This window comes from Pelecanus crispus, chromosome Z, assembly GCF_030463565.1.
Source record: "Pelecanus crispus isolate bPelCri1 chromosome Z, bPelCri1.pri, whole genome shotgun sequence".
NCBI classification, from domain to species: domain Eukaryota; kingdom Metazoa; phylum Chordata; class Aves; order Pelecaniformes; family Pelecanidae; genus Pelecanus; species Pelecanus crispus.
In genome coordinates, this window is record NC_134676.1 from 15,580,597 (window position 1) to 15,605,085 (window position 24,489).

At 42.1% G+C, this 24,489-nt stretch overlaps 1 protein-coding gene across 3 annotated transcripts in view; it reads left to right on the forward strand.

The window, feature by feature from the left end:
* Positions 1-23,948, forward strand: part of EGFLAM (EGF like, fibronectin type III and laminin G domains) — a 78,739-nt gene extending 54,791 nt beyond the window's left edge. For 2 of the 3 annotated variants that reach the window (XM_075726612.1, XM_075726613.1), the window contains exons 14-24: positions 3,663-3,788; positions 4,542-4,785; positions 9,143-9,254; positions 10,811-10,927; positions 13,446-13,626; positions 15,983-16,006; positions 18,200-18,278; positions 19,148-19,291; positions 22,009-22,092; positions 23,151-23,254; positions 23,794-23,948. In XM_075726612.1, coding sequence (XP_075582727.1) covers positions 3,663-3,788; positions 4,542-4,785; positions 9,143-9,254; positions 10,811-10,927; positions 13,446-13,626; positions 15,983-16,006; positions 18,200-18,278; positions 19,148-19,291; positions 22,009-22,092; positions 23,151-23,254; positions 23,794-23,948 — 1,370 coding nt within the window. The remainder of the gene's footprint in view (positions 1-3,662; positions 3,789-4,541; positions 4,786-9,142; positions 9,255-10,810; positions 10,928-13,445; positions 13,627-15,982; positions 16,007-18,199; positions 18,279-19,147; positions 19,292-22,008; positions 22,093-23,150; positions 23,255-23,793) is intronic. The other variant, XM_075726614.1, reaches the window with a different exon arrangement.
* Positions 23,949-24,489: the final 541 nt, after the last annotated feature.

The window sequence follows — 24,489 nt, forward strand, 5'->3', positions numbered from 1 at the left end:
TCCAGGGTTGAGAGATGGAAGGTATGGTCTCTATTTTTGGCATGGTATTTCTCTGTGCCTTTGCACATTGCTTTTGCTGGGTCTGTAGTAGGGGAGTTTTATCACATTGTAAAAGTAAACATCACTGTAGTATACCAAAAAGTCTTGTGGACACAGTTATGCAGCACAATAGTAAAAGTGGTTCTCATGAGCAAACAGGAAACTCAGTGTTGCTGATATAATTATGTCTGCTCCAGCATTTCTGCCAACATCTCTCAGGATGCCTCTTCATGCTCCTGACTGACACAGTCATATCATCAGAAATCAATAGTATGCACACTCTGTTTGTATTTAAAACACTATGGACACAACAAAATGTGTTTTGCCTAAAGGCATCATTGCTCCTGTCCAAAGCAATGCAGGGATATTTCAGACCCACAGCAGTTCTGTGGCCATTACAAAGGGCTTTGCCCCATGAAACCCCATTACTGCTGAGGCAAATAGGCTTTCTTGTCGACCATCCATTGTTTTCATTTCCAGCACATTTGAAAAATACCATGGAATAAATCCTTTCAACAGCTTTGTGAAGTGCCACTGCAACATTCTCTCCCCTTCACAGATTAAAAGATGGAGAAGTAGGGAAGTTAATTAACTAGTCCTGTCTTATTTATTCATCTCTATTTCATCAATGTAATGGGCGCTTAAAAAAAAGACATGGCAACAAAATCCTTGCTTTAATGACCTCCCAGTCTAAACAGTTTAAGAGTAAGAGTAAACCCAAGTCAGAAAGCAAGGGGTGAAGGCAGAAAACAGATCCCATATCACTGAACTCTCCATGCCATGCTCCAGCCACAAAGTCATCTTTCTTCTCTTCTGTAGCTGTGCATTTGGCATCCCAAGAAGGAAGTGATTAATGAGAAACTTCCTAACAATCATTCTGTATTCTCTAGATAACATGACCAAACTTCTGTTCAATACAGAGCAGACACAGAGCAGCCTGAGAAACAGAATCTGAAAAGACTTAAGACTTTGGAAGCAGAGAGTAATTTCACAATAGAATGAGGCTCTATGGAATTTAGATTGATAGATGAAAGCCCTCCCAAAGTTCCCCGAGCCCTAATCTCTATTGCCTTCTGGGTTGCAGCTAGCTTCTTTCCCATCCATGAATGCTCCTCATACTACTGCATTAACAATCAACATCAATGGAAATAAATGCTGGGTTCTGCCACGTGTGACTTGAAACTGAGTGATAGACTTGCTGTTCTTACGTGGCTGCACACGCTTATATGAAACTGTACCAGGAGAGACTTGCACAAAATATGCCATATAAGTTAAGCTTAAAATAAATAAATTGCAAGTGAGCTCTACTAGGATTTAGGGATGGTTTTTGCTTGCCAGTCTTTTGTTTGTTTCCTATTGGCACAGTGTACAAATCAGGGTTGCTGTGGTACACGGACCGCAGAATTGAGGGTGGGGAGGAGAGGGGTCCATCCTGCCCCTGCTCCATCTCTGCCAGCTGCAGTAGAAGTCCCACCGGACTGTGAGGTAAGGGGCTGATGGGGGAGGCAGTGCTTGTGGTTTGGAGCAGGCATGGCAGGACCCTGTACTACCTCTGCAGCTTCCCTCCTTCCTCACCTGCCACTGCACCCAAGCAGATGCAGCCGTCAGACCTGTGGTTTGCCTTTTCGATGTAGTCACCTATGCTGGTCCAAAGGCTGTGATAAGTCACAGAGACGTTGTGTCCTTAAATACCAAGACTGCTCCAGTTCAAGCTGTCCTTCAAACCAGTGAGCTTGCAACTTGTCCCGTTGTTGTTATCATCCTTGTCTTTTTCTGTTTCTCAAAGGCTTTGTTTAACTTTGATCTGTTTGAACATACTGCCAGCATTGACTAACAGTGTAGCAGATGCAGTAAAAATGAGTGTTGTCCTAGTTTTCTCTTTGTGTCTTAACCTCCATACACCTAGATCCTTGTTTACCCACATGTCTTGGCTCTGTTTCCTTATTTATAAAACAGAGCTAGTGCTACTCATTTCTGTCACTGTCACAATAATTGATGAGTATGTGAGGGATCTCAGAGACTAGATGCCTGTCCTGCTCCGGTTCACTGTGGCCATTACAATGCAGCCCAGAAGGGGAAGAGATGGCTCAATGAGCACTGTGAGCACCCCTGCTCCCATGGCTGGGCATGGGGCAACCATCTGAAGGGGTAATTGTCCCCTTCCACGCAGAAGGAGAATTTGTTCCCTTCCAGGGGAATTTTTTGCTTTTTGTATATTTTGTATATTTTGCTTATGCTCCTTGGGTTAGACCTGGAGCCCTGCATTATGACTGCTGTACTCAGACCTTCCCTCTCTACAATGAAAAATGGGCCTGTCAGGAGATTTGTAGATGTGCAATATGAAACAAGTCTGGTCTGGCAGGGAGTTGTATCAGATGACCCCACAGTTATTACTGCCTCTGTCCTGAGTTGGTGTGAAAAGGTTATTTTCCACAGTGGATGGCAGAGCGATTGGGATGAAGCAGCACATCAGCCATTTACATCTACATACTTCTCTGCTTTTCTTTCTAACTATGGGATGGGAAATCAAACTGTAAAGCTGGCACTGTACTAACGCCAGTACCTTACGGAAGATTTGTAGAGGCCTGGACTGGACACCTCTTTACAAAAGTCTTCACAATCAGAGTGCTGTATTTAAACAAAACAAAAAGGACATAACCCCTTCTTGCAGTAGTTTTGCAGACTTCTTTCAGTCTTTTCAGATAACGAAACTGTTCTCCAGTGTTCATTGTCAGAGCTGCCTCACAACACCTGTGTCATCTCAGAGGTGATATTTCAATGTGCCTCAAAATCAATGTGCAATTCTTTGTCATAAACTCTTTGCCCCTCTAAATGATGTACTTACACTTGTACACCACAAATATCTTATTTGGGCTTTCTTAATGTATTGGATCAATTTGTTACTATCAACGAGGGGAGAATTATTTAATCAGAAACTAAAATAAAGGAGAAAGTAAACAAAATCAACAAGAACATCAGATGTACATTTGACTTGCATAATCTAACTTTATAGATAGCAGTTTTAAGAAGTAAATGAGTAAATCATTTGTTCTACAACAATTTCAGCTTAATTCCAGCAAGAAGAAATCATCTCCTTGTTATTTTAGTTGATGTGCCAGCATAGTAAAAAAACCCCATATGCTGACGATATAGATCCCTTTTAGTGCAGACAAGAGGGCTGATAACCTCATTTTATTTAATAAGATTAGTTGATGATGATTAACACCTTCCATGCTTACCATGGCATGAATTTACAGTGAATGAAGAAGGACTTAAGGTAACTGAAATTAAACAAGTCACAGTGCTTGTAAAAAATCTAGAGAGATTTCTATTTTATGAGAAAATAAAGATAGGAAGAAGAGCAGAAGAAAAGTAATCCAGGGAATGATTGACAGCTACAACTGCCATGGTTTGTTAGTGCTATTTTTAAGGTCTTTTTCTGGTCTGGTACTAAAAAAAAGTGCTAAAAATCAAGTTACCTTGTCTAAATTGCACACCATTTGACAAACTGGGAAAGAATCTAGGCAGGAGAGCAAATTATATTGGTTAGTAGCAATGATCAACAGCCAAATAAATCTTTGACATACTTCTCTGATAAATCAATGTTCTGGCTCTGTGTTTAGGTGAGTGTAGCAGTGGCATCTGTGACGAGGCGTCCTGCATCAACAGTGGTACCTGTACTGTGAGCAAAGCAGATTCATACATTTGCCTTTGCCCTCTTGGATTTAAAGGTCATCATTGTGAAGAAGGTGAGAGGGTGCTGGGCTGCTTGTGTTTCCTTGTACGTGTTATTTAGTGTTCAATGTGTTTTCTACATAGTGGCATCCAAGGAGGTCTTACACTACTACACTAACAGAACAGAGTACTTGTTACGTCACCTTTTTAAATTAAAATCATATAGTGAAACCCTCCCCCACCATTCACTTTGGGACTACATCCAGCTCCTACACAATCAGTGATTCTCAAACCTCTTTGCTTACTTAAACTAACTATAATTAAGCATCTCAAACTTACTTTTCAGAAGTCAAAACACTGTACCACTCCACAGCTGCACATTAACTCGAAAAAAATCCCCTCTTTTCTCCTAAAACCAGTGTCAGTTGTATATTCTGAAAAGTAAAAGACTCAATATCAATTTCCTGCTGAAATCACAGAGATACAAACAGTCAAATACATATAGCATTATTTTCTGTGCTGCAGAGCTTTTCATGCCAACATCCATCGTGTGCATGCTTGCTACCTCGAAAAACACTATGGCGAATCACTAAAGCAAAGGAGCACAAAGCTTTATAATACAAATACATCCCTGGAAGAGGAAGGGATTAAGGAGGGAAGTGTTGGCTAGGATAAAAAAATGGTTCTAATTTGGAAGACAAAATTTTAGGTTGTTTTTCTTAACATTAGCTTTAAGTACCTAACAAAGAGAACTGACACTGGTTGGTAGGAGTCAATCCCTTACCCTTGAGCCTCAAGTGACCTGCTTGTGTATTCTGGATTTCCAGCACTCACCTTGGCCATACCTCAGTTCAACGAGTCCTTAAGGTCATTTGCTAGCACACCCTGGCCCTTGGAACCACAGAATTACCTTTCCTTCATGGAGTTTGAGATGACATTTCGTCCAGATTTAGAGACTGGTGTCCTTTTGTACAGCTACGACACAGACAGCAAAGACTTCCTCTCCATTAACATGGTGGCTGGTTACGTGGAGTTCAGGTTCGACTGTGGCTCAGGAACGGCTATTATCAGGTAAACAGCATTGCCTGTGTTTCCTTTCCAACAGTGCCACGGTGCTGCTCCAGGAGAGGAGTGAGCTGGAAAGAGTAATAGCCTATAATGAGGTATGGGATCCCATCAGTCTCTAGCACCTACTGCTTCTGAGGAAACACAGAAACACTAGAACTGTATTCAAGGGGACAGGATTTTCTTCCTTCAGAGCCTTATTATCAGTGTTACCATGTCATGCCACCATCTTACTGCAGATGTTTTGTTTCTATACATTATTGCAGAAATTCCCTTCTTGCCTCCATGACATTGTACCATAGATAATTAGGGAATCTATAAATATTGTATGCATATACTTTCTGGCCACAAGATTGCACAATACTGGCTCTTCTGTGAGCATCCTCCTCCCTGGTCCCCAGTTCCAGGCAGTAAGTACTGGGCTGGAGGTACCACAGGAAGATACAACTCCAGGTCCCCTCTTTCCTCATAGTGCTGGTTTTGGGGGGATCTGAGGCTAATATCCGATTTACATAACTCAAGCAGTCTAAAAGATAAATATATTGTTTAAACAAGCCACCCCGGCTCCCAGACAAAGACAGACCCTCTGAGAATGATTCATCACATCCTAAAATTAATGTTTAGGATAGGAGCAATGAAATGCCTGAAAAAGGGCTGCGCTCGCTCTCTCTGTGTAACTGAGTGCCCGCTCCCTGGGCAGCTGTTCCCTGGGCTCTTCTGAAAAGGCAATGGGCTGAACAGAGACACTCAGTAACTTGGATGTGGTCCAAGAGGCTGCCAGTTTGACCAGCCTGACCTAATATTTAGAAATAATCTATATAAAGCTTATGCAAAATGTGTACACTGCCTGCAAGTCTTGCATACTGTGCTTCCTGTAGATGGATTTCAGGAATTCGGCTATACCGCAATTAGGAGAAATGTACTGATTTTCCACTGAATGAGGACTCAAGCAAACCAAACCATTCAGATGATAAAGTGAGAGATGAAATTTCAAGGGAGAAAACACAAAATAATGCACAACCCTAGCAGTGCACAGCTGTGGCAATACAGTTAGTGGTGTCAGACAGAGAAAGATCCTGGAGTCAGCATGGATAGTTCTGTGAAAGCAACAGCTAACTGCTTAGAGACAAATACAGAAATTGTAAGCACAATGCAGAGAATTATTATGAATGGAATAAGGAACAATGCCTCTGCAAAAACCCACAATGCATCCTGTCTTGAAGACTTGCTGCCATTCTGGTCACTTCTTTTCAGACGAAATTTGCAAAATTAAAAAGAAGAGTAGTGTTGATATCCAAGGGAGGGAAAGAAACAGCTTCCACAAATACAGCAGGACCTTTCAACATGGAAAATAAAGAGTTTGGTGAAAGTATGATAAAGGTTTTTAAATCGTGGATGACATGGAGTTAAATAAGGAATGATTATGCTGTATTTTTTCAATATGGAAGAATTAGAAGGAGCCCAGCGAAGCTGCAAACCAAAAAACAGCAAACAAAGAAAATAAGACTTTTTGGTTTTCAGACAGCACATAAATAAGTTGTGGAAACTAATTGCCACAGCATGTTACAGATGCCAGAACTATAAATAGGTTAAACCCCCCCCCCAACATTAGACAAATTTGAAGAAAGCTCCATTGAGGGAGATCAAACACAATTGTACGGATGCAGCCTCTGACTCAGGAAATTGCTAAATGACAAGTTGCCAGAAGCTGGGAGGATATATCAAGGGAAGAATCACTCCATACTTGCCCTGTTCTTTTCTCTTGCTGAAAAGCAGCAGAAATAGCTAATGTCGCAGACCTTTGCTCCAACCCAAAATGGCCCTTCTTACAACAGTCTTCAATCTTTTTCTGATTACAGCTGTCAAATTCCTATTACTGGCAACCATAAGACATGAAAGTAGACATCATTTTTATTCCCCCAAGAATATTGTAGCCCTTCAAAACACCTTGGACTAAAATTTAACTGAGATGTAGTCTTGTAAAATCTGGCAAGAACCACAAGCATGTGCCTGGGACTGAAAACTGCCCCTTTCTATTGGAAAGTAGAAGGGCTAGCAGGATGCCAGCTAGCACCTGGGTCATGTGCCTTGGGGAAAAAAAGTGTGGTGAGATAGCTGGGTAATGGGGGAGACTCATGAGACTGGCAGGCTTTGTTGAAAGTTTTCAGGATGTCCTGTTCAGCTCCTTTTTCTAGATAAAGTGTGCAACTCTCACCCTGTCATCAGTTCTGTCAGTGATTAAACAAGATAAATAGATTCCCTGTTTTTTGTGTTTGCTTAGCCAATATCCACTTAAAAGTCTGCCTTGATTTTCATCATACCGCTTCACACCTACCCTTTGTCCTAAACGGGCATATAACTCTGGTCATCCTGACTTTGTCTTCCATACGACCAGGCTGTTAAATGTTATAATATAATCAGAACACAATTATAATATATTTATAATTAAGGATGAGGCAAACTCATTTATGTATGTCAGCAGCAGCAGTAGGAAAGCTGACGTTGGTGAAGCTTGGGTTTTGCCTGAAGTGTCTTGGGATAGAAGCAGCACAGTGTGCGCAGCGGGCTCGGGTGGGAGCAGGGATGTCAAGCAGACAGACAGATGCAGAACCTGAGCTATTTACCAAGATGTCTCAAAGGAGGATTTGTTGTCCTCTGGGATTTCCCTTGGTCAGGCATTCACAGGATCAAGATCTTAATCATTTGATGTACTTTGTAAGGTTTGGTTTACGCGAGAAGAAGTAATCCTTAACCCCACAGCGCATGAAGAGCCAGAAGTGTTCAAATGCCTGCAGAATGCGTTACCAAACTCATGGTGGTTTCAAAAAGCCTGTGAATCCAAGAAATAGCTTGCAACTCTGAAGTGATGACTCTGCAAGGCTTAATCATCCCTAATTGTAATTAAATCTAGCAGAGCAGGAGGGTTAGCATGATGATGACCTAATCAGCAGAGGAGACAAAATGTATGTATTACCATTTATTAGGTAGCCAAACCTATCTGGTTCCTTTATGTGTATATATTGACTTCTTCAAGGTGATTAAATTCTGTTACCTATTGATTTACCCAAGGTAGTTAAACCCTAAATGCTACTACGTAAGAAAAGGGACAGATGAATGGCATTGCTCGAAGATATTTTTTTATGGAGGTTTTCTGAACCAAGTGTCAAAGTAATATTGCCAACATCGTCCAAATAGGTGAAAATGGGCTTTGAGAAAATTTGGAGGAGCAAAATAGATACAACAAAAAGATTTCAAAGCTCATGTTGATTGTTCAGAAAAAAAGAAAAAATGAAATAGTTATTTTCGTATTTTCAAAATTATATACCTTTTTTAATCATCATTTGTATCACTATTGACTCACTGTTTCAAATCACAATTTTTTCAGTTCTTTCATTCTGAAATGTATCTTTTTTTATCTTTAAATGTAAATAGCCTGAAAATACAAAACATTATTTCACCCAAAACAATTTTGTATTTTTTCATTAAAAGCTAGAAAGCCTTCAGGTGTCCTAGATAACATGGTTTCTGATTTTTCCAGCTTGACCAGTGAATCAAACACAAGTTTTCATTGCTCCTGGAGGAAAGGCTGCAAGATAACATTTAGACAAAATGCTTTAATGAGTCTAGTAAAATGACACTTGAAAACAAGATACAAAGGTCTGTGGAACTTGTAAAGGAGAATGTGGTTTTGCCCTTTATACAGGCTGCTATTCGTATTAGTGCTGAACTAATAAAGATTGTAAGGATGGTTTTAAAATGTTTCCTTTGAGACTGGTGAATACTTTGCACTACTGGGGATTTTTGTTCCTAGCCAGGATCTCATCACATCTTTAGGATCATATTTTAGTTACTTCCTCTTAATGTACAGTAGCTGGGCTGCGTGTGTGTCTGTGTCTGTTTGTGCAGATTCACTGTAACAGGCTGCATAAATAGAGCTGATAAGCCAACACAAAGCAGTTCTGTTTTAAAAGAGGACAAAGAATGTGGGACTAGACCGACCATTAAGTGGGAAGCTTTATCTCCAGGCTTACGTCATTGTGAAATGAGAATGTACAGCTGAGATAAAAATTTGGTTTTATGCATTATAAATGACTGAGCAGAAAAATTAGCTGAGAGGTAGATGAAATGCATGCTGATTATAGAAATGTTTCATTTATAAAAGTAGAGTACTTTTTAGGAACATGGTATGGGGCTCAGAAATTATGTTACTTCCTTATAAGGAAAGAAATGCTGTGATTTATTTTTATTTTTTATTTAGAAAATCATCCCAAAGGACTTGACTTTTTAATGTCACAACAATATTTGAAAATATCAGAAAGGCAAAAGTGTAAAATACTTGAAAGTTTTCTTTCCCTTAAAACAGGAGTGAAGAACCTGTCAGTCTGGGACAATGGCATGAGTTGCGAGTGTCTCGCACAGCAAAGAATGGTATCCTACAAGTGGACAAACAAAAGCCAGTGGAAGGCATGGCAGAGGTGAGCATGTGGCATGGCTTGTCATGAATACAGCTGTTAGACTATAACATGATTTCATGGTAAACTACATAGGCTGCTCTCAAAGCTCTTATAACCTCAAAAAGTATACACATTAGGGCAACATTTTCTTAAACCCCAAATTGGAAATTTGCACATGATGTCTTCCCTCTGAGGACAGGGATCCTTGTAAAGGCAGCTGAAATCACAACCTTACTTGCTCTTGCCATGTAACTGGACTCACATTTTTGTGTTTCGTTCATACATGTTCTTGAGGTTCTTTTCTTGGTACTTACTGGTTGTGGCTAAGTCTGTTGAACAACGTGTACACTATGAAATGGTCATCTGGAGAAGGATGATATGAAAATTATATGCACAAAATCCTGTTTTTACCTCTCTCTGAATTGTGCTGGAAAGGTAGGCCAAAAGAGAATTGTTTCTTTGTCTTCTCCTTGCAAAACTATTTTCAGGACAGAGTAAGGGCTGGAATACTCAGACACTTGGTGACTTGCATTTTTATTCTTCCCTCACCAAAAGGTCATAGTGAGTCAAGTTTGTAATAAGGTGAAATTTTGCTTATACCTAGCACGGTATTGACCCTAAGCACTCAAATGCATACACAGAGGTACTTTTTTATCCCAAGAATCTGAGGCTAAAACTGCTTAGAAAATGTCTTTTATTCTTTCCTAATGGAAAGTGTGTCCAGAAAACCAGACTCCAGATCCTGTTAGCAGAAGAATCTGCATGTTTTTCTGTAAACTGGCAAACTATTTAAAGCTTAGGCTTTTCTTGAAAAATGTAAATAAATTGAAATTCCAGTTGTCTGTCAAGAAACAGATTGAGTGGGAAACATTCAAATGGAGCAGTCAAGAGTTCTTTAGGTAAATGAGTCAAGATGAGGACTCCCATTTTTTTTTTCCATAAGTGCTGCTGTTCAGCTGCAGAACGAGGCTGGCTGGGAGCTGCCAAAAAGAAATCACAGGAGCTTCTGCAGGACTGGAATTATACTGTTATCCTGTCCTTAGCTGTTAAAATTCTTTCAGTTCACTCCAGGACCCTGACTAGTCCCACCAGGTATCCTGAGCAACCGCTTGTGGAAACTCATGCAAACTCAATGTTTTTTTCATTTAGTCCTATAACTTGCTTTGTATTATCTTTTTAGATGTTGGAAACATTAAATGAGTCTCTGTTGCATGGACTTTGCTCTGATTTTAACTTGATGAACCTCATTCTCGTTCTAGATTTACATCAATGTACCTCAAGTCATTGCAAATAGAGCTAGATGTGCAGTCAGAAATCATGAGTCAGTCCCTTTCTTCCTTTAGTATTCCTTCCTCCCATTTTGAAATATTTGAGATTTTTCAGCTAGTTCTGATTAGGAGAAAGCACGGTCAGTAGAGAGTGACCTACAGTGGCTTGCTTGAGAGAACTGTACAAAGAAATGCAATTAACAGAAGAGGCATTACAGTAAGCTATAACACCTAATGTAGGCTAATCTGAAGATACAAGCATGGTTCCAGCTACTCTATTAAAATGTTATTCTTATGTTTCTTGTGAAGGGGGCTTTCACACAGATTAAGTGCAGCTCTGAAATATTTATTGGTGGAGTCCCTAGTTATGATGCTGTGAAGAAGAACTCTGGGATCCTCAGACCCTTCAGCGGGAGCATCCAGAAGGTATGTGCCCAGAGAAACACATTGGAGGCATTTATTTCCATCTCATCCAGTGCACACTTTAGGTGGAAACCTGCCCTTATACCACTGGCAATATTCAAAATAAGCCAGGATTTCATCTCAGGAGCCCACCACAAAGTGCATAAGCAGATATTTCACAGTGAAAAGTCATTCTAACTTTAATAGCCAGTAAGTGTTCCCACTGCCAGTCTCCCTATTAAGTTCCATACTGTACTAATAAGTGAGCAGAAGCCATACAGGATCGAGTTCAGAATGATGCACAAAGCTATGTCAAGAGTCCTCAGAGTGCCCTGTAGCATCATATATAAATAAATTAACAGAATAAATGATCAAATATTTCAGTGTAGGCACACTGAGGCAGCTAAATGTCTGATGTAACCAACACAGTAATGAGCAAAAAAGGAGGTGCAAATTAAAGTAGATCTCAGTCCAGCTAGCGTATTCTTATACCATACAGCATTTGCACACCTCATGGCCTTCCCCTCTTACAATTTTATATGGGGCACATGTATGGAGGAGAATTTTTTCATTGTTGGCAGACATGAGGGATGGTGTTCCAGTGGGGTCAGCTGTGCATGGGAGCAGTTCTCTTCTGGAGAATAAATCTGTAAATTCATAATAAGTCCTAATAAGCAATCAAAAGAAAGTTCAAACTGAACTAACATTTGTACTCCCTAGGCATACTTAAAATAATTTGGATAAAGCTGAAAGGTTGGCCCTGAATCCTCGGAGTTTTAAATGAGTGAATTATTGTATCAGATTTACTTAACAAATAAAATTCTTAATAGTGTGTCTCATAACAATTGATCAAGGGCAGAAAGGTAAGTGCAAGTCAGTGTAAATGGTTTCATCACTTGGTCCAACATTTTTCACTATCTTTGTCAGATGTCTAGCAGAAAACATGAAGTTCAAGAAAACTGTGGGAGTGTGTAATAGTGATGGGAACAGGTCAGTCACACAAACATCATTGGAAAGGTGGGCTTGACTAGATACAATGCAAGATAGGGAGCATAGGAGCAATTAACACAGGTCATGCTTACAAGGTGAGGGGCTGTACCCTAGAGTACATAGACATTGATATTGGGAAATTCCACTCACTGGGACTGGGAAATGCTGAGTGTGAGCCCTTACTTCTGTGATGTAGCTAAGAAGGTGGATTTGCCTGCACAGAGGCCTGAATAGGATGTCAAAGAAGAGTATTGCCTGCCTTTTGGGCACTGAGAGACTATTAGTTGACTGCTGTGTTTACACATAGTAGGATTTTGGAGAATTGTATAGAAATAAAGCTACAAATATCACCAAGTACTGGAAAATATGCCATGTGTAGAAAGACATAAGATCTCAATCTATTCAGTTTACTCAAATAAGGTTAAGAAGTGACTTTATTGTGGTCTGCTAGTTTCTACATGCAGGTGAGATTTCTTTGAGTATCTGTCTCTGAAATGATGCAGAAAAAGGCATGATGAGAAACAACAGCTGGAAGCTGAAGATAAGTTTAAGCTCAGAAATAAGAGACACCTTTTTAAGACTGGGGGCTTGTTAACCTCTGGAACAATGCAGCCAGAAGTTAGAAAGAAACTGAAAAGGTAGCAGAGTCCTCACTGGTCCATCTTTACGACAGGACGGAATGTTTTTCTGTTGTTGAAGTTTAGTGCTGTTTCAAACAAAGTATATATGCTTGATGCAACCCCTTCTCCCAGTAGGACCTAAGGTGCATCATCTGAGTTATGCAGGAGGCAGAGTAACTATTGCCATTCTCACTTCGGGCATTAAAATCTATTTGTTTGTGTAAATGGACTTCTTATTTTGATGTAGCTGAGATCAGAAGCCGTACCCACATGTAATCTCCCTGCAAAGATATCAGCTGAGATTATACAAATGTCAGTTTATATTGGAGAACATATGTTGCTGACACATTGGAAAAATCCCAACATTTAACAATTCTCTTCAGTTTATATACAAACAGTTTTGTGAAGTCATTAATTATATTTTTCATCCATATTAACTCTAGCTTCTTTCAGGCAAGATGAGATACTAGAAAGCAACTGAAAATATGAAAAACAAGCTGTTCTGCTTAGTATTTCTATTGTAAACACTTGTCTCCTGGGGGGTTTCCTGATCTCAGAAACGTTTTTCCTCAGCAGTGCTCGTCTAATTTTACCATCCTAGCTCATAGCTCAGCTACAAAGCATTGCACCAGTGTTCAGATACAAGACTGGTAAATCCCACAGAGCTTCACCACATATGGGGGTTGCCTGAGGCTGTGTCACAAAACACAAAAGAAAATCACCTCCAGTGTGTCAGGGTGAGCATCAGAATGAGTTGGACCTCTGTGACTGGAAAAAACACATTACAAGAAATAGGTTTTCGGCCAAGTTTTGAGGGTTGTGTTTCTCTGAGGTCTTTTAGAGAAGTTTTCTGACTAGCAGTACATTACTGAGAATTTGGAAGTTTTTATTATGCATTTTCCTCCCTTTTTTTTTTTTTAAAAAACACATAGATTATCTTGAATGACCGGACAATCGATGTGAAACGTGATTTCACTTGTGGAATCAACCTAGTGAATGCTGCCCACCCCTGTGTGAGCTCACCATGTGCAAATGGAGGCACCTGTGTTCCCAAGAAGGACAGCTATGAATGTGACTGTCCCCTGGGCTTCGATGGGCAACATTGCCAAAAAGGTAATGATGGCTGTATTTCAATCCAGAGATTTGGAGTTGATCACAAAAATGAGAGAGATTTAGCACTACAACTGCTGTTGTTCACATCCCTTGAAATAGAAACCCTGGAGGCCAGAGATCCCTTTGCATCCGTGCACATTCCATGTACCCAGGGAAGAATTCATTTTGTTATTTATGAACATGGTAACTGTTACCCCCGCACAGAGCTATGATACATAGATAGCAGCCTGGTATCTGGTTGCTTGGGGTGGTCAACACCACTGCACTGCACTTCATACACCTCCCTAATTATGCAGTGCTATACAAAAGAAGAATTCCTGCCAATGTCCACCAGCCAGTGATTATGTTATGTCCTGAAGCATGAGCATTGATAACACTTGTAATTTTATCCTCCTTAGGGCTCACAACAAACACTGTTCTCATATACAGAAAGGTCTAGTCCTTTTTTAGACACTGACTGCTCTGATGGTAATTTCACCATCCGCACACACCCTACCTTGGTACGGCAGTGGAGATGACCAAGGAGGAAAACCTGCCTAAATGCACATTATTCTTCTTTCCTCAGACCCACTGTAATAGTTCAAACCTTAGATTCAGGAAAGTGTTCAGATTGCATCAAAAGTGTTAAAAAAAAATGTGCTTTGGGTTTTTCCACTAGATGGAGATGTTTCCCTGTTGTCAGGCTTGATCTTGAAAAATTCCTAAGGGAAGGTTTTGTAATGTAACAACAAACTCAGTTCAAAAGAGCTGACTGACATTATTGTCTTCACCCACTCCTTCATTTCTCACAGGCGCAATCTTCAAAGTGAAAAGTAGTGGTTTTGGTTAAATTGTGATGAATAGATTGGCCTCTTCTGAAAAAGACAAAATCTTAAACCAAAAACATTTTATTAAAATACTATGCAAGAACCTCCTTTGCTTACGTTGTTGTGGTCTAACTAATAGCTGGAGCAACGTCATTTATCCTGGCTTCTCTGTGAGGAGGAGGGAGAATTGCAATTTTGGCTTTCTAGGTATGTGCAGGGTGCTAAGCTCCTGACTTCAAGATTGTATCTGCAGCAGTAGCAAGGTCTCCAGGGGGAGTCAAGGCAAGTGAACGCTTTGCAGCTTGGGCGTGTGACTGCCTGCCCGTTCAGTGAGCTCCTGTGCATTGCTCGGGCCACAGCTCCTCACCGCTCGTCTGCTTCTGACCTGTGCTGAGCCCCAGAGCAGCATGCCGAGCGTCCGGCCACTGCACCTGCCTCGTGGCAGCACAGCGCTGCCGCTCGGCTAGCATGCCACCGCTCTCCTCCCTGTTGTAACCTGAATGGGTGTCCAGGCTTTCAGAGACAGTCTGAAGCACCTTGTGTCTTTGGCTTACGCTGGATCCTGCGTGTTGCTTCCTATGTGAATCCAACCTTAATTAATTTTTAAGGGTGTCCAAAAGCACGAGTCACCTGTCTTCTGTTCCTGCTGCCTGTGGCTGCTGTTCAGGTGCCTCTCAACCTGTCTGCACTTGTGCAGCCTCAGCTGCCACCAAAAATCCAAGGTTTTGCTGATGGGTGTGCAGAGAGCATGGAGGTCCCTCCTGAACCTCAGTCCATGACAGCCTTGATGAACCTGGAGCAGATTTCTCAAAATAATCCTATCTGTGTCTCTTCAGTAGGGTGTAGACGTGGCTAAGGCAGGATGCACGTGTGTTCTATTTCAGAACGGGGTTTTGGTTAGTGCACTCAGAGGGTGTGTGACAGGCTGAAGGTGCAGTCTCCATCCTGCTTGCTGGAGAGCTACTGTAACCCCACGCCTTGAAAAAACAAAGTGCTTGTGAGGGACTGCACCTCATTTTCCAAAATTATACACTTATAAAAGTCAACTTAATTGATGCTGGTATTAGGTATACGAGATATTGATTCATATTGTAATGGATTGTTGGCCAAGGATTCAATAGAGTTTCTGCTGGCATTGCTGTTTTTTATATCTTCTGTCCACGCTGTGGGGAGTACTAATAGTATTTTTATACTTAATTGTAAGATGGAGCAGAACAACGAGCTGTTGCTTTTCCTTGGTTAGAGCCGATCCCTGGCTAAACCATCATGAGTCACTGGGATTTGAAAACTAGGACTAGCAGAGGGGTTTGGTGCTGGTGCAACCTTTCTGCACGTTTGTGTGTTTTGAGCAGGCAAATATAAATACTTGGGGCAAAACAATAATGAAAGAGTGCTACCTTCATAAGTGATTGTAATTGCTTATGCTAATGGGAAGCGGGGATCACACATTTGCAGAAAGGTGGGCATGAAAGTGGACAAAGGGAGATTTTTATGCTATAGAAAAATAAAATGAGAATGTTCTTGTTTTATTTTGTGCTGACTCATTGCAGAGTGTGGAAGTTACTGCCTAAACAGTAAGTACTACAAATGATGTGAAAACTGCTCTGTCATTGTGTGTCTGTGTCTGCTCTAGCAATCTGGATGCTGGATTTCCATTAAGCCTGGCAAGCTTCTGTCGATAGGCCAGAATATTTTGTGGGGTTATATAGTACTTCCTTAAAGCTCATCCTGTTGATATTTTAAACTGCATCCAGAACACCTGCCAAGTGCAGAGCGGTGGCTGTAGAGCTGGTCCCTGTATTCGCAAAGCAGCAGGGCCAGGCAGCCAGCTGAGTGCTTTATAGGGGTAGGTGCTACTTCAGGCTGCCCTGCAGTTCAGAGCTGACTCCTGCTTGTCATGAGAACTTTGGTGCCTCTCTGCTGAATCCCGATGAGCAGAGAGCGAAGGTGTTTAGTCCTAGATTTCCTTACTGGGCCTGTTCCGTTTCAGCTGCAAAAGATCCCGCATGCATCAAGGGTACTGCTAAAATCTACTTCATTTTCTGCGGTCAAATGCAGTGCAGCAAGTGAAAAACATACAGGAGAACAGACAGAGATAAACACCCATCAAGCTCCATAGAGGAAGTCAGGGTGCTAGAGCAAAGGCAAGGGCTGCTGCATGGCACGGGTACCCTCCCCTGCTGAAAGCAAGGGCAGAGGGGCTCTAGTGCCAGTGGGGGATGTGGTGGCAGAAGAAGGGCTCCTTTCACACTCTGCTGCCATCCGCCATGGTCAGAGACTGTCCAGTGCAGAAAGCTTCAGACCTGTCTGACCGAGTGTAACACATCTTTTGCAATCTTCCAATGACGCTGGCAGGCTGCAGGCTGTGGACTGCCTGTGGTGGTTTCTTTAGAAACATTAGGCAGCTTTTCTGATTTCACTACGGATGAAAACAGGCGTTTGTCACTACCTAAAATTCTCAATCTTGGCACTTAGAGCTAAATTTCATATTGCTGCTGTTGGCTGCCAGACTACACAATCTGTGTTACAGTGAGCTCTTAAAGCCCAGCCAGCCTCTGCATTGCATAAAGAAAGCAAGCATCCATGCCCTGAAAAGCTTGAAATTTATATAGATGGGATTAGCTGTGGGTTGAAGGGATTAGTTCTCATGAAGAAAAAAGGATGAAGGCAGCTCTTTTAGGGAATTTATAAAACTGGCTTATATTAATGCAGCAGTCAGTTATGAGAGATCAGCAGCAAACTGTAGGATGTTCACTCAAAAGGAAATCTGTTTAGGCTGGTGCTCATAGCCTACTGAAGGCTGTGTATCAAGGATGTTTAGTGATTCATATCACATATCTGATTTATTTTGCCAAAGTCTTTTCCATAGGCAGCAGTACACCAGCTCCAGGTCTGGTTGCAATTCATGCTGCTGTCCCAGCAGCTGTACACCACAGCTGTAGCAGAGGCTGTCCATAGAGAAATGGGAGATGCTGTGTGTGGGACACTGGTGAGCTCTGAGCAAAACACCCTCCAAGGCAGCACTGCAGTGTGTCGAATGCACATGCCAAAAGGCTTTGCAGCCTCTGTCATACAGCCTTTAGTGTAGTCTCAGTTGCTTTCAATAGACCTAAAGTGATCAGGGGCACCCTGTATGTCCTCCCCAGAGATAGCCTCCCCCAACACTACACCCCAGAGCTGAGCCCTGAGGGGGCAGCAGCTGCTCTGTGCGAAGTCATATACACAAAAGGAGAAAATGGGGCACTCACAGTTTGCCTGTGCTGCTTCCTGGCCTTGCTTTGCAGGGGTGAGAGGTCCCAGCACGTGCTTTGTACATGGTACTCTTCTAGGAGCTGGGGAGGAGTTTCTTAGACTAAGAACAAAGGGTGATTAATGCATAAGCTTGGGCAGGAGGGTTGCTTGAACCACATGGAGGATCAAGGAATGTGGAAACAGGGATAAAAATAAAATTTACAATGTTTTCCCAATATTTCATATTTTCCTGTGCTAACATTTGTGGTGGACCAATACATTAGGCCCATGAAATGAAGGCGGTAAGTAGAGGGACTGTCAGCAGTTTAAACTGCCTTAACTACTGCCCCTACATTCAAGTATGAACTGTCGGTGCCTTTTTGCAAACCACTGTGAGTTCAGCTCTGTTCTGTGCCACCGGCAGGTACCTGCCAATGCAGGAGTAAATTAATAAAACAGTCTTGTCTCTTTTTTTTCCTTCCATTTCCATGTCAGCTAACTGACACTCATCTTCATTTTTTTAATTTACTTTTCAGCCATTACAGAAGCAATTGAAATCCCACAATTTATTGGTCGCAGTTACCTTACATATGGTAATCCAGATATCCTGAAAAGGTAATGTAACACCTATGAACATAAATATTCTGTTTGGTAACCATTATAATGCTAGGACCCTCATGTGGGAGGATGTTGTATATTTAATTCTTTTAATCTGTGTTTGTCATATTTCTAAATTTCAGGAAAAAAAAACCCATTTTCTATGCATATGCTTATGGCTCAATTTGTTATAATACCTGAGCATCTTGCAGAGAAATGGCATGCACAGCATGTGTCCTTGTATGGAGAAGGACTGGTATGCGCTTTCTGAGAGCAAAGAACAGACATAAAAAGCCTGTATCTGTGAAGAGACTAAGGATTTTAACGCCTGCTTTAGCCTAAAATTTAGGTCCTCAAACTTCTTTTTGGCTGCTCTAGGAGATGCCCAAATTCCAGCAAATTGTGGGTTGTTTCAACAAGTTCCTATATCTGCCCGCATTTCAGCCACTGACTAGAGGAGGCTTTGCAGATGTCCTCACCTGCAGCTTGGTACCTCTCACCTACCAGGACTTTCTGATTTGCCCATTCTTATGCTTCTTCCACTGGCTTCTGAGGGCACCAAATGTACTGGACGTTCTCAAAATTTGCTTGTTGGACTGGATTTCACACTAGGCTTGGGGAGAAAAAAGATTTTCTCTTATTTGTATGGGTCAAAAATTAGCTATTGTGTTTGGGATTCTGGAGTGACAAGTTCAATTCCCCCACTCCAAAATGCTGGAAGTGGGGATGTGAACCAGAGTCTCTCACACATCAGCACGTAGGCAAGTTGCAAGACAGTAACCCACAAGACCAGTGGAGAAGAAATACTGCATCATCTTTTATGTTTTTTTTCAAAGATGACCGTCCCAGTTCAATATTTTTCTATTATTTCCTTCTGCATTAAACAGGGTATCAGGATCAAGAACGAACGTGTTCATGAGGTTTAAAACCACAATGAAGGAAGGTCTTTTGTTGTGGAGGGGAGACAGTCCCATGCGACCTAACAGTGATTTCATTTCTCTAGGCCTTCAAGAAGGAGCATTAATATTCAGGTAAACTTTCTCTCCCTTATTTGTGTTGCACGTAGTACACTCAAAGCTTGAAGGAATTGCCACAACACATCCAGTGCACTTGTCCTTTGGTATAGTGTGAGACAATTACATCGTCAAAGTTTTGTTCAACGATGGGTGCTGCTGTTGTCTGGGAAAGGATGTGAGTTAAAGAGGTAATGTGCTGCAAACTTTGCATGATTCCCACTCCCTCCCTCCCTCCCAATTTTTAAAACACCTGGTTTTTAATATGATTTTCTAAAAGTCACCCTATGAGGGTACAAGTACTGTCAGTAAACCGCTGCCTCCCCCCCGCCAACGCCTCTTGAAGCATTTGCCATCTCAGTTAAGCAGAGCAGGTGTAGGGTTTGCAGAGAGAGCAGGGGTCAAGGAAAAACTTTGCTGACGCCCATGCTCACTGCAGGCTGACTCTTCACCAGAGACTGCACATGGGAGCAGGGCTCCCACCTTCCCAAACCACCAAATATCCAAACCTGTGACACAAACCCAGCTGTCACCAGGCTTTGTTACTACCACCATCCACAGAACCACTTATTTAAGAAACTAATATTATTACTGTCAAAAAAGCTGAAATTAGGGAGTGTTGGGAAACGTTGAGGCTGAACTTGTGTTCTCTCTCCAGAATTGCTTTCTCCCTTGCAGACACTTAGGCAGACTCCATGCAACTTTTTGCATAGTACTTTTTTGGGACTCCTGCCTTTTGAAAGCCCTATCTTTCCTCATGATTCCCTTTTAGGTTGTGTAAGACAAATAATGAAACAGCAAACTAGAAATACCATCATTATTATGGATTGTTGTGAGACACTGTTGATTAAATGACAAAGACTTTGTTAATCCTTTAAGCCAATTTGAAGCTATCTTTTGCTTGAGTTACCTGGTTGTTGTTTGCTACCATGGACTGTACATAGACAAGTTGCACATTTGTACTTAAATTAATTTCTTTTAAGCTTTTTTCATGTGATTTTCTGTGGTTAACTTTGCAAAAACTCTTAGTTTCCTCATTGTTTTATAAACAAGGAACTGACTCTGCAGAAACGGTGCATTTTTTAAATGTCTTTGGGAGAGCCTCTTTTTCCAAGATGCATGGTAGTAAGTGGCCAGTCAATTCTGTCTGTTTTCTAGGATATTGAATTTTTATTAGGGTTGTTGCTATCCCCCAGAGATGAGAATACACAAAGGTTTTAGACCAAACCAGCTGAATTTTACTGGAATATCCATACCTTCCACACGCTTTTAGGAAGGTGAAAAGTTAAGATCCTAAATTAAAACTCTCATAAACAATCACTGCATACTGAAAGGGAGCACTGAAGAAGGTGGTGAAAGGACAAATGCAGAAATAAAAAGTATCATCATCTTTCAGAAAGAGTGATCCTCGTGCTACTTTTCCACCTTTTGAGAGGTGAGATCAGGACAATATCAGTACTGGTCAGACAATATTGGTCAGAAGTATTTTCCTGCAGCCCAAATTAGATATCTGTGTTCTGGTCCAGTTTGAAATTCAAAACGGACCTTTTCTTTCCCATTTTCTGCAGGCCTAGCAAAGTAGGTTCCCTGTACAGTGTAACTGCTGCTGTAAATCCTTTTTGTTGCTCCCTGCTTCTGTAGAAGGTTATATCACTATTGTAGGGGATCCCCATTCATTAGGGATATGAATCTCATTTTTGTAACCAAAGGTCTTACACTTAGATACAATCCTGAACACTCAAATCCTTCTGGATTGAAGGCTTTCGACCTAGACTGGTGTCTGCATTCTGGGTAAAAGGAGATGCTTGTTTGAGACTCACTTAAACCTCTGGGGAGGAGTCAAATTTAGGACAACCATTTTGCTCTGGGCAGCTCATGACTTAACATGCTGTTCTCAAGTACCTAACCCTGGCCATGAACTTAATTCCAGGTTCAGCCTTTTGTGAAGAGATGATGATGTTGGCTTTAATCTCTAGCTTGGTACAGGCTGAAGGCCAGCAGTGGCTGGCTTAGGCTAATTCATCCTGCTTATTTAGACAGCTGAGCACCCAATAACTCACTGTGTTGTAGCATCTACTTCCCCTTCGTGAAGGTTGGCCCAAATTTCTGGGACCCAGAAATTAAGATGCCTGGAGCGTAAACATGATGGAGACATTATGTCTGCTGAGTAATTTTAGTAGCAGCAAACACAAAGAAATAATCAGAGCTGCAACTGAAGCAGGAAACTTCATTATTATGTCCGCATTTATTTATTAGGCTTCATCCTTTCTAACATCACAGGTCTCAACCTTCCTTATAATTCAGATGATTTGTAGATCTGTTATAGGTCACGTGCTTATTTACTCTTGTAACTCTTTATTTATTACCTGTGTTTGCAACCTCCCACGGCTCTCTCCCATTAGGCCAAAGGTCTATAGGTCACCGACCTTCATAACCTTCTGTTTCAGGGAGGAGCTGCCATGCAGAGAGGCCCCTTTCTTGCTCCCATGGGATGGTGGTGATGGTACCCACTCTGACCTGGGCAGGAGGGAGTTTTGCCTGTTGCTCCATGAGTCTGACTTTGCGAAATAAGTACATTGCTGCTGGACTTCCAAAAGACTCCACCGGTCCCCCCAGAATCCAAGCCATAAGGGGAGCTCTGGGGGTTGAGCCGGTGGGACATCTGAGCAATTTGGCAGGCAGCCAGTCTTTGCAAGGGAGGCAGTAACTTTTTTTTTTTTTTTTTTTAATTGTAGCTACAATTTGGGCAGCGGCATTGCTTCCATCATGGTGAATGGCTCTTTCAGCGACGGCCGGTGGCACAGAGTCAAGGCTGTTCGGTAAGTGGCCACGCTTCATCTGGGAGGTGTTTTGGAGCCACTCTGCCATTAAAGGTGTTGGCTGTCGTGTCTGGATGCTGGTCGGGTGTGAATCACTGTGGCTCCATGCTTTCACATCTCTTATGAGTTGAACTGTTAGCAACTTGGCTGTTTCAGGACGATGTACACAAAGATTATTGTATTAGAGGTGACAGCGCCAACTCAGCACGGCTCGAGGCAGGCTGCCAAAGTCACACAGGGCTATTCTGGGGCTGTGACAGACATTCTATTAAACCCATACCATTTGGGTTAAGAATATTTTTCTTTAATGTCTGCATTTTGAAATTCCCTACTGAGCATTTTGCGGACTGGCACAAGCACTGGAGCATGGACAGTGTATGCCTACTTTTTCTATTTGGAGGAGGTGCAGACATCTTGCAGTGTATATATAACTCATATTTATAACTCATTACCTCATGGGAGGCAAGTGTGCCCAGCAGGGAAAGCACACATCTCCCTCTTCATGAGATGTTTGTACCCTGGAAATTGCAGGCTGACATTAGCACAACTTGTTACCAACTTCAGTGAGAATAGGAGCCCATCAGGAGGCTCTTCTGCCAGTGTGGTTATTGACCATATATAAAATGGAAGTAGCCTAAAAGCTCTAGCAAGAAACAAAACTGCTTATAAGTAAAACATACTTTTTTATGTTTTACCTTAGCTTGCCTATTTTTTCCCTTCTGTTGAAGGTTCTGCTGTTTACTTTTTGTATTACATCTGATTTTTAAAAACACATCAGAATCTGTCCATCCTCCCCTCTCCCCCAGCTGTGCAAGGTGTCCCACACCCTTTGCAGGTCTCTGACATCTTAGTCCCTGGAATAAAACCACCCTGTAGGGCCTGGATTGCTGTAGCACCCTGTTGTCCATGGGGCTCCCCAGCATCAGCCCCAAGCCTTCGCCGAGAGCCCTGCCGAGCACTGAGTTGCCCCGGTCTCCTGGTGAGGGGGAGATGCTACTGCTCCTCCTCCTGCCTGGTTGTAGGCTGGATGCATGACAGCGGTTTGTTTTTCGTTTCAGGGATGGACAGTCTGGCAAAGTAACCGTGGACGATTACGGTGCCAGGACTGGTAAATCCCCTGGGAAGATGAGGCAGTTAAACATCAATGGAGATCTCTATGTAGGTGAGTGCTCACTCTTCACATTCAGAACCCAGATGCATTTTTGTGTTTGTGAAGTCAGCTGCAAGGCAGGGCATCCCAGATCTGTCCATCTCAAGGTGAAGGCTTCAACATGCCAGCCTCTGGTCAGGCTGTTTTTTGTGGGGAGGCCTCTCTGGGCAGGACTGGGGGGACTGGTATGAGAAGGGACCAGCACCATGCAGTGCACTTTTGTCCCCCCCGCAGGTGCACAGAGAAACAGCGAGTGTAGCTGCAAACCCTGTACCTCAGTTGGAATCTGGGCACAATCTTATTCAGCTCTTATTGATGCTACAATTTCTGTAATAAATAATTAGCATCCTGGTTTATTATCTCCTGCTTATCCCTTCTGTACTTTCAAGTGCTTAAAAGCTGTATTTAAAAAAACACAGAGCAACCTGTAAATTAAAATTCACTTCTGAGGTGCACTAGGAAGGCTAATGGCGTTGCTGGGTGTGCAGTCTGCCAAGCAGGAGCAGACATCTGTATCGGTGAAGAGTTTCTCATTGCTGCCTTTCCCCCAGGTGGCATGAAGGAAATAGCCCTGCAGACGAACAGGCAGTACATGCGGGGCCTGGTAGGCTGCATCTCCCACCTCACGCTTTCAACCGACTACCACATCTCGCTGGTGGAGGATGCCACCGATGGGAAGAACATCAACACGTGTGGGACCAAGTGACAAGAGAGGAATCCTGGTGCCGAGGACCCGTTGTGTGCTTGTGTGTGTGGCTGAGTGTGAGCTGGCTGCCACAGCCCTCTATGGGCTGGCCCATGTTTGCCATCTGGAAAGGTGACAGAGCCAAAGGGAAACCTGAAAAAAAAAAAAAAAGAACATTTTTTATCTCTCCTTCTGCTGACCAAACCAAACTGAGTACTTTGTGTAGGAAGTGTCCTCTCTACCTGTTAAGTGTTTAGTGAACGCTAAAGGTTGTGCATCCGTGCAAATGGCAAAGAAATGTGTGATGTTATGAGTAGCTCAATGACTGTGTTGTGGTCCTTAGGTTATCTTTAGTAATATCAGAGAAAGCAGTCTTGAACCACCTGCATTTATCTCACTCTGCAGTGGTACAATGACTGTGCTGTTCAACAAATACACTATCAGGCAGTGTATCTATGCATTCAAATGTATGTCCCAGAACAAGCAGTTATCCTTACCACTCTCTGATTTAGCTAAATTATGTTTCATCCTGTGTAAATAACAGCTCCAGTGACTGGTTTCA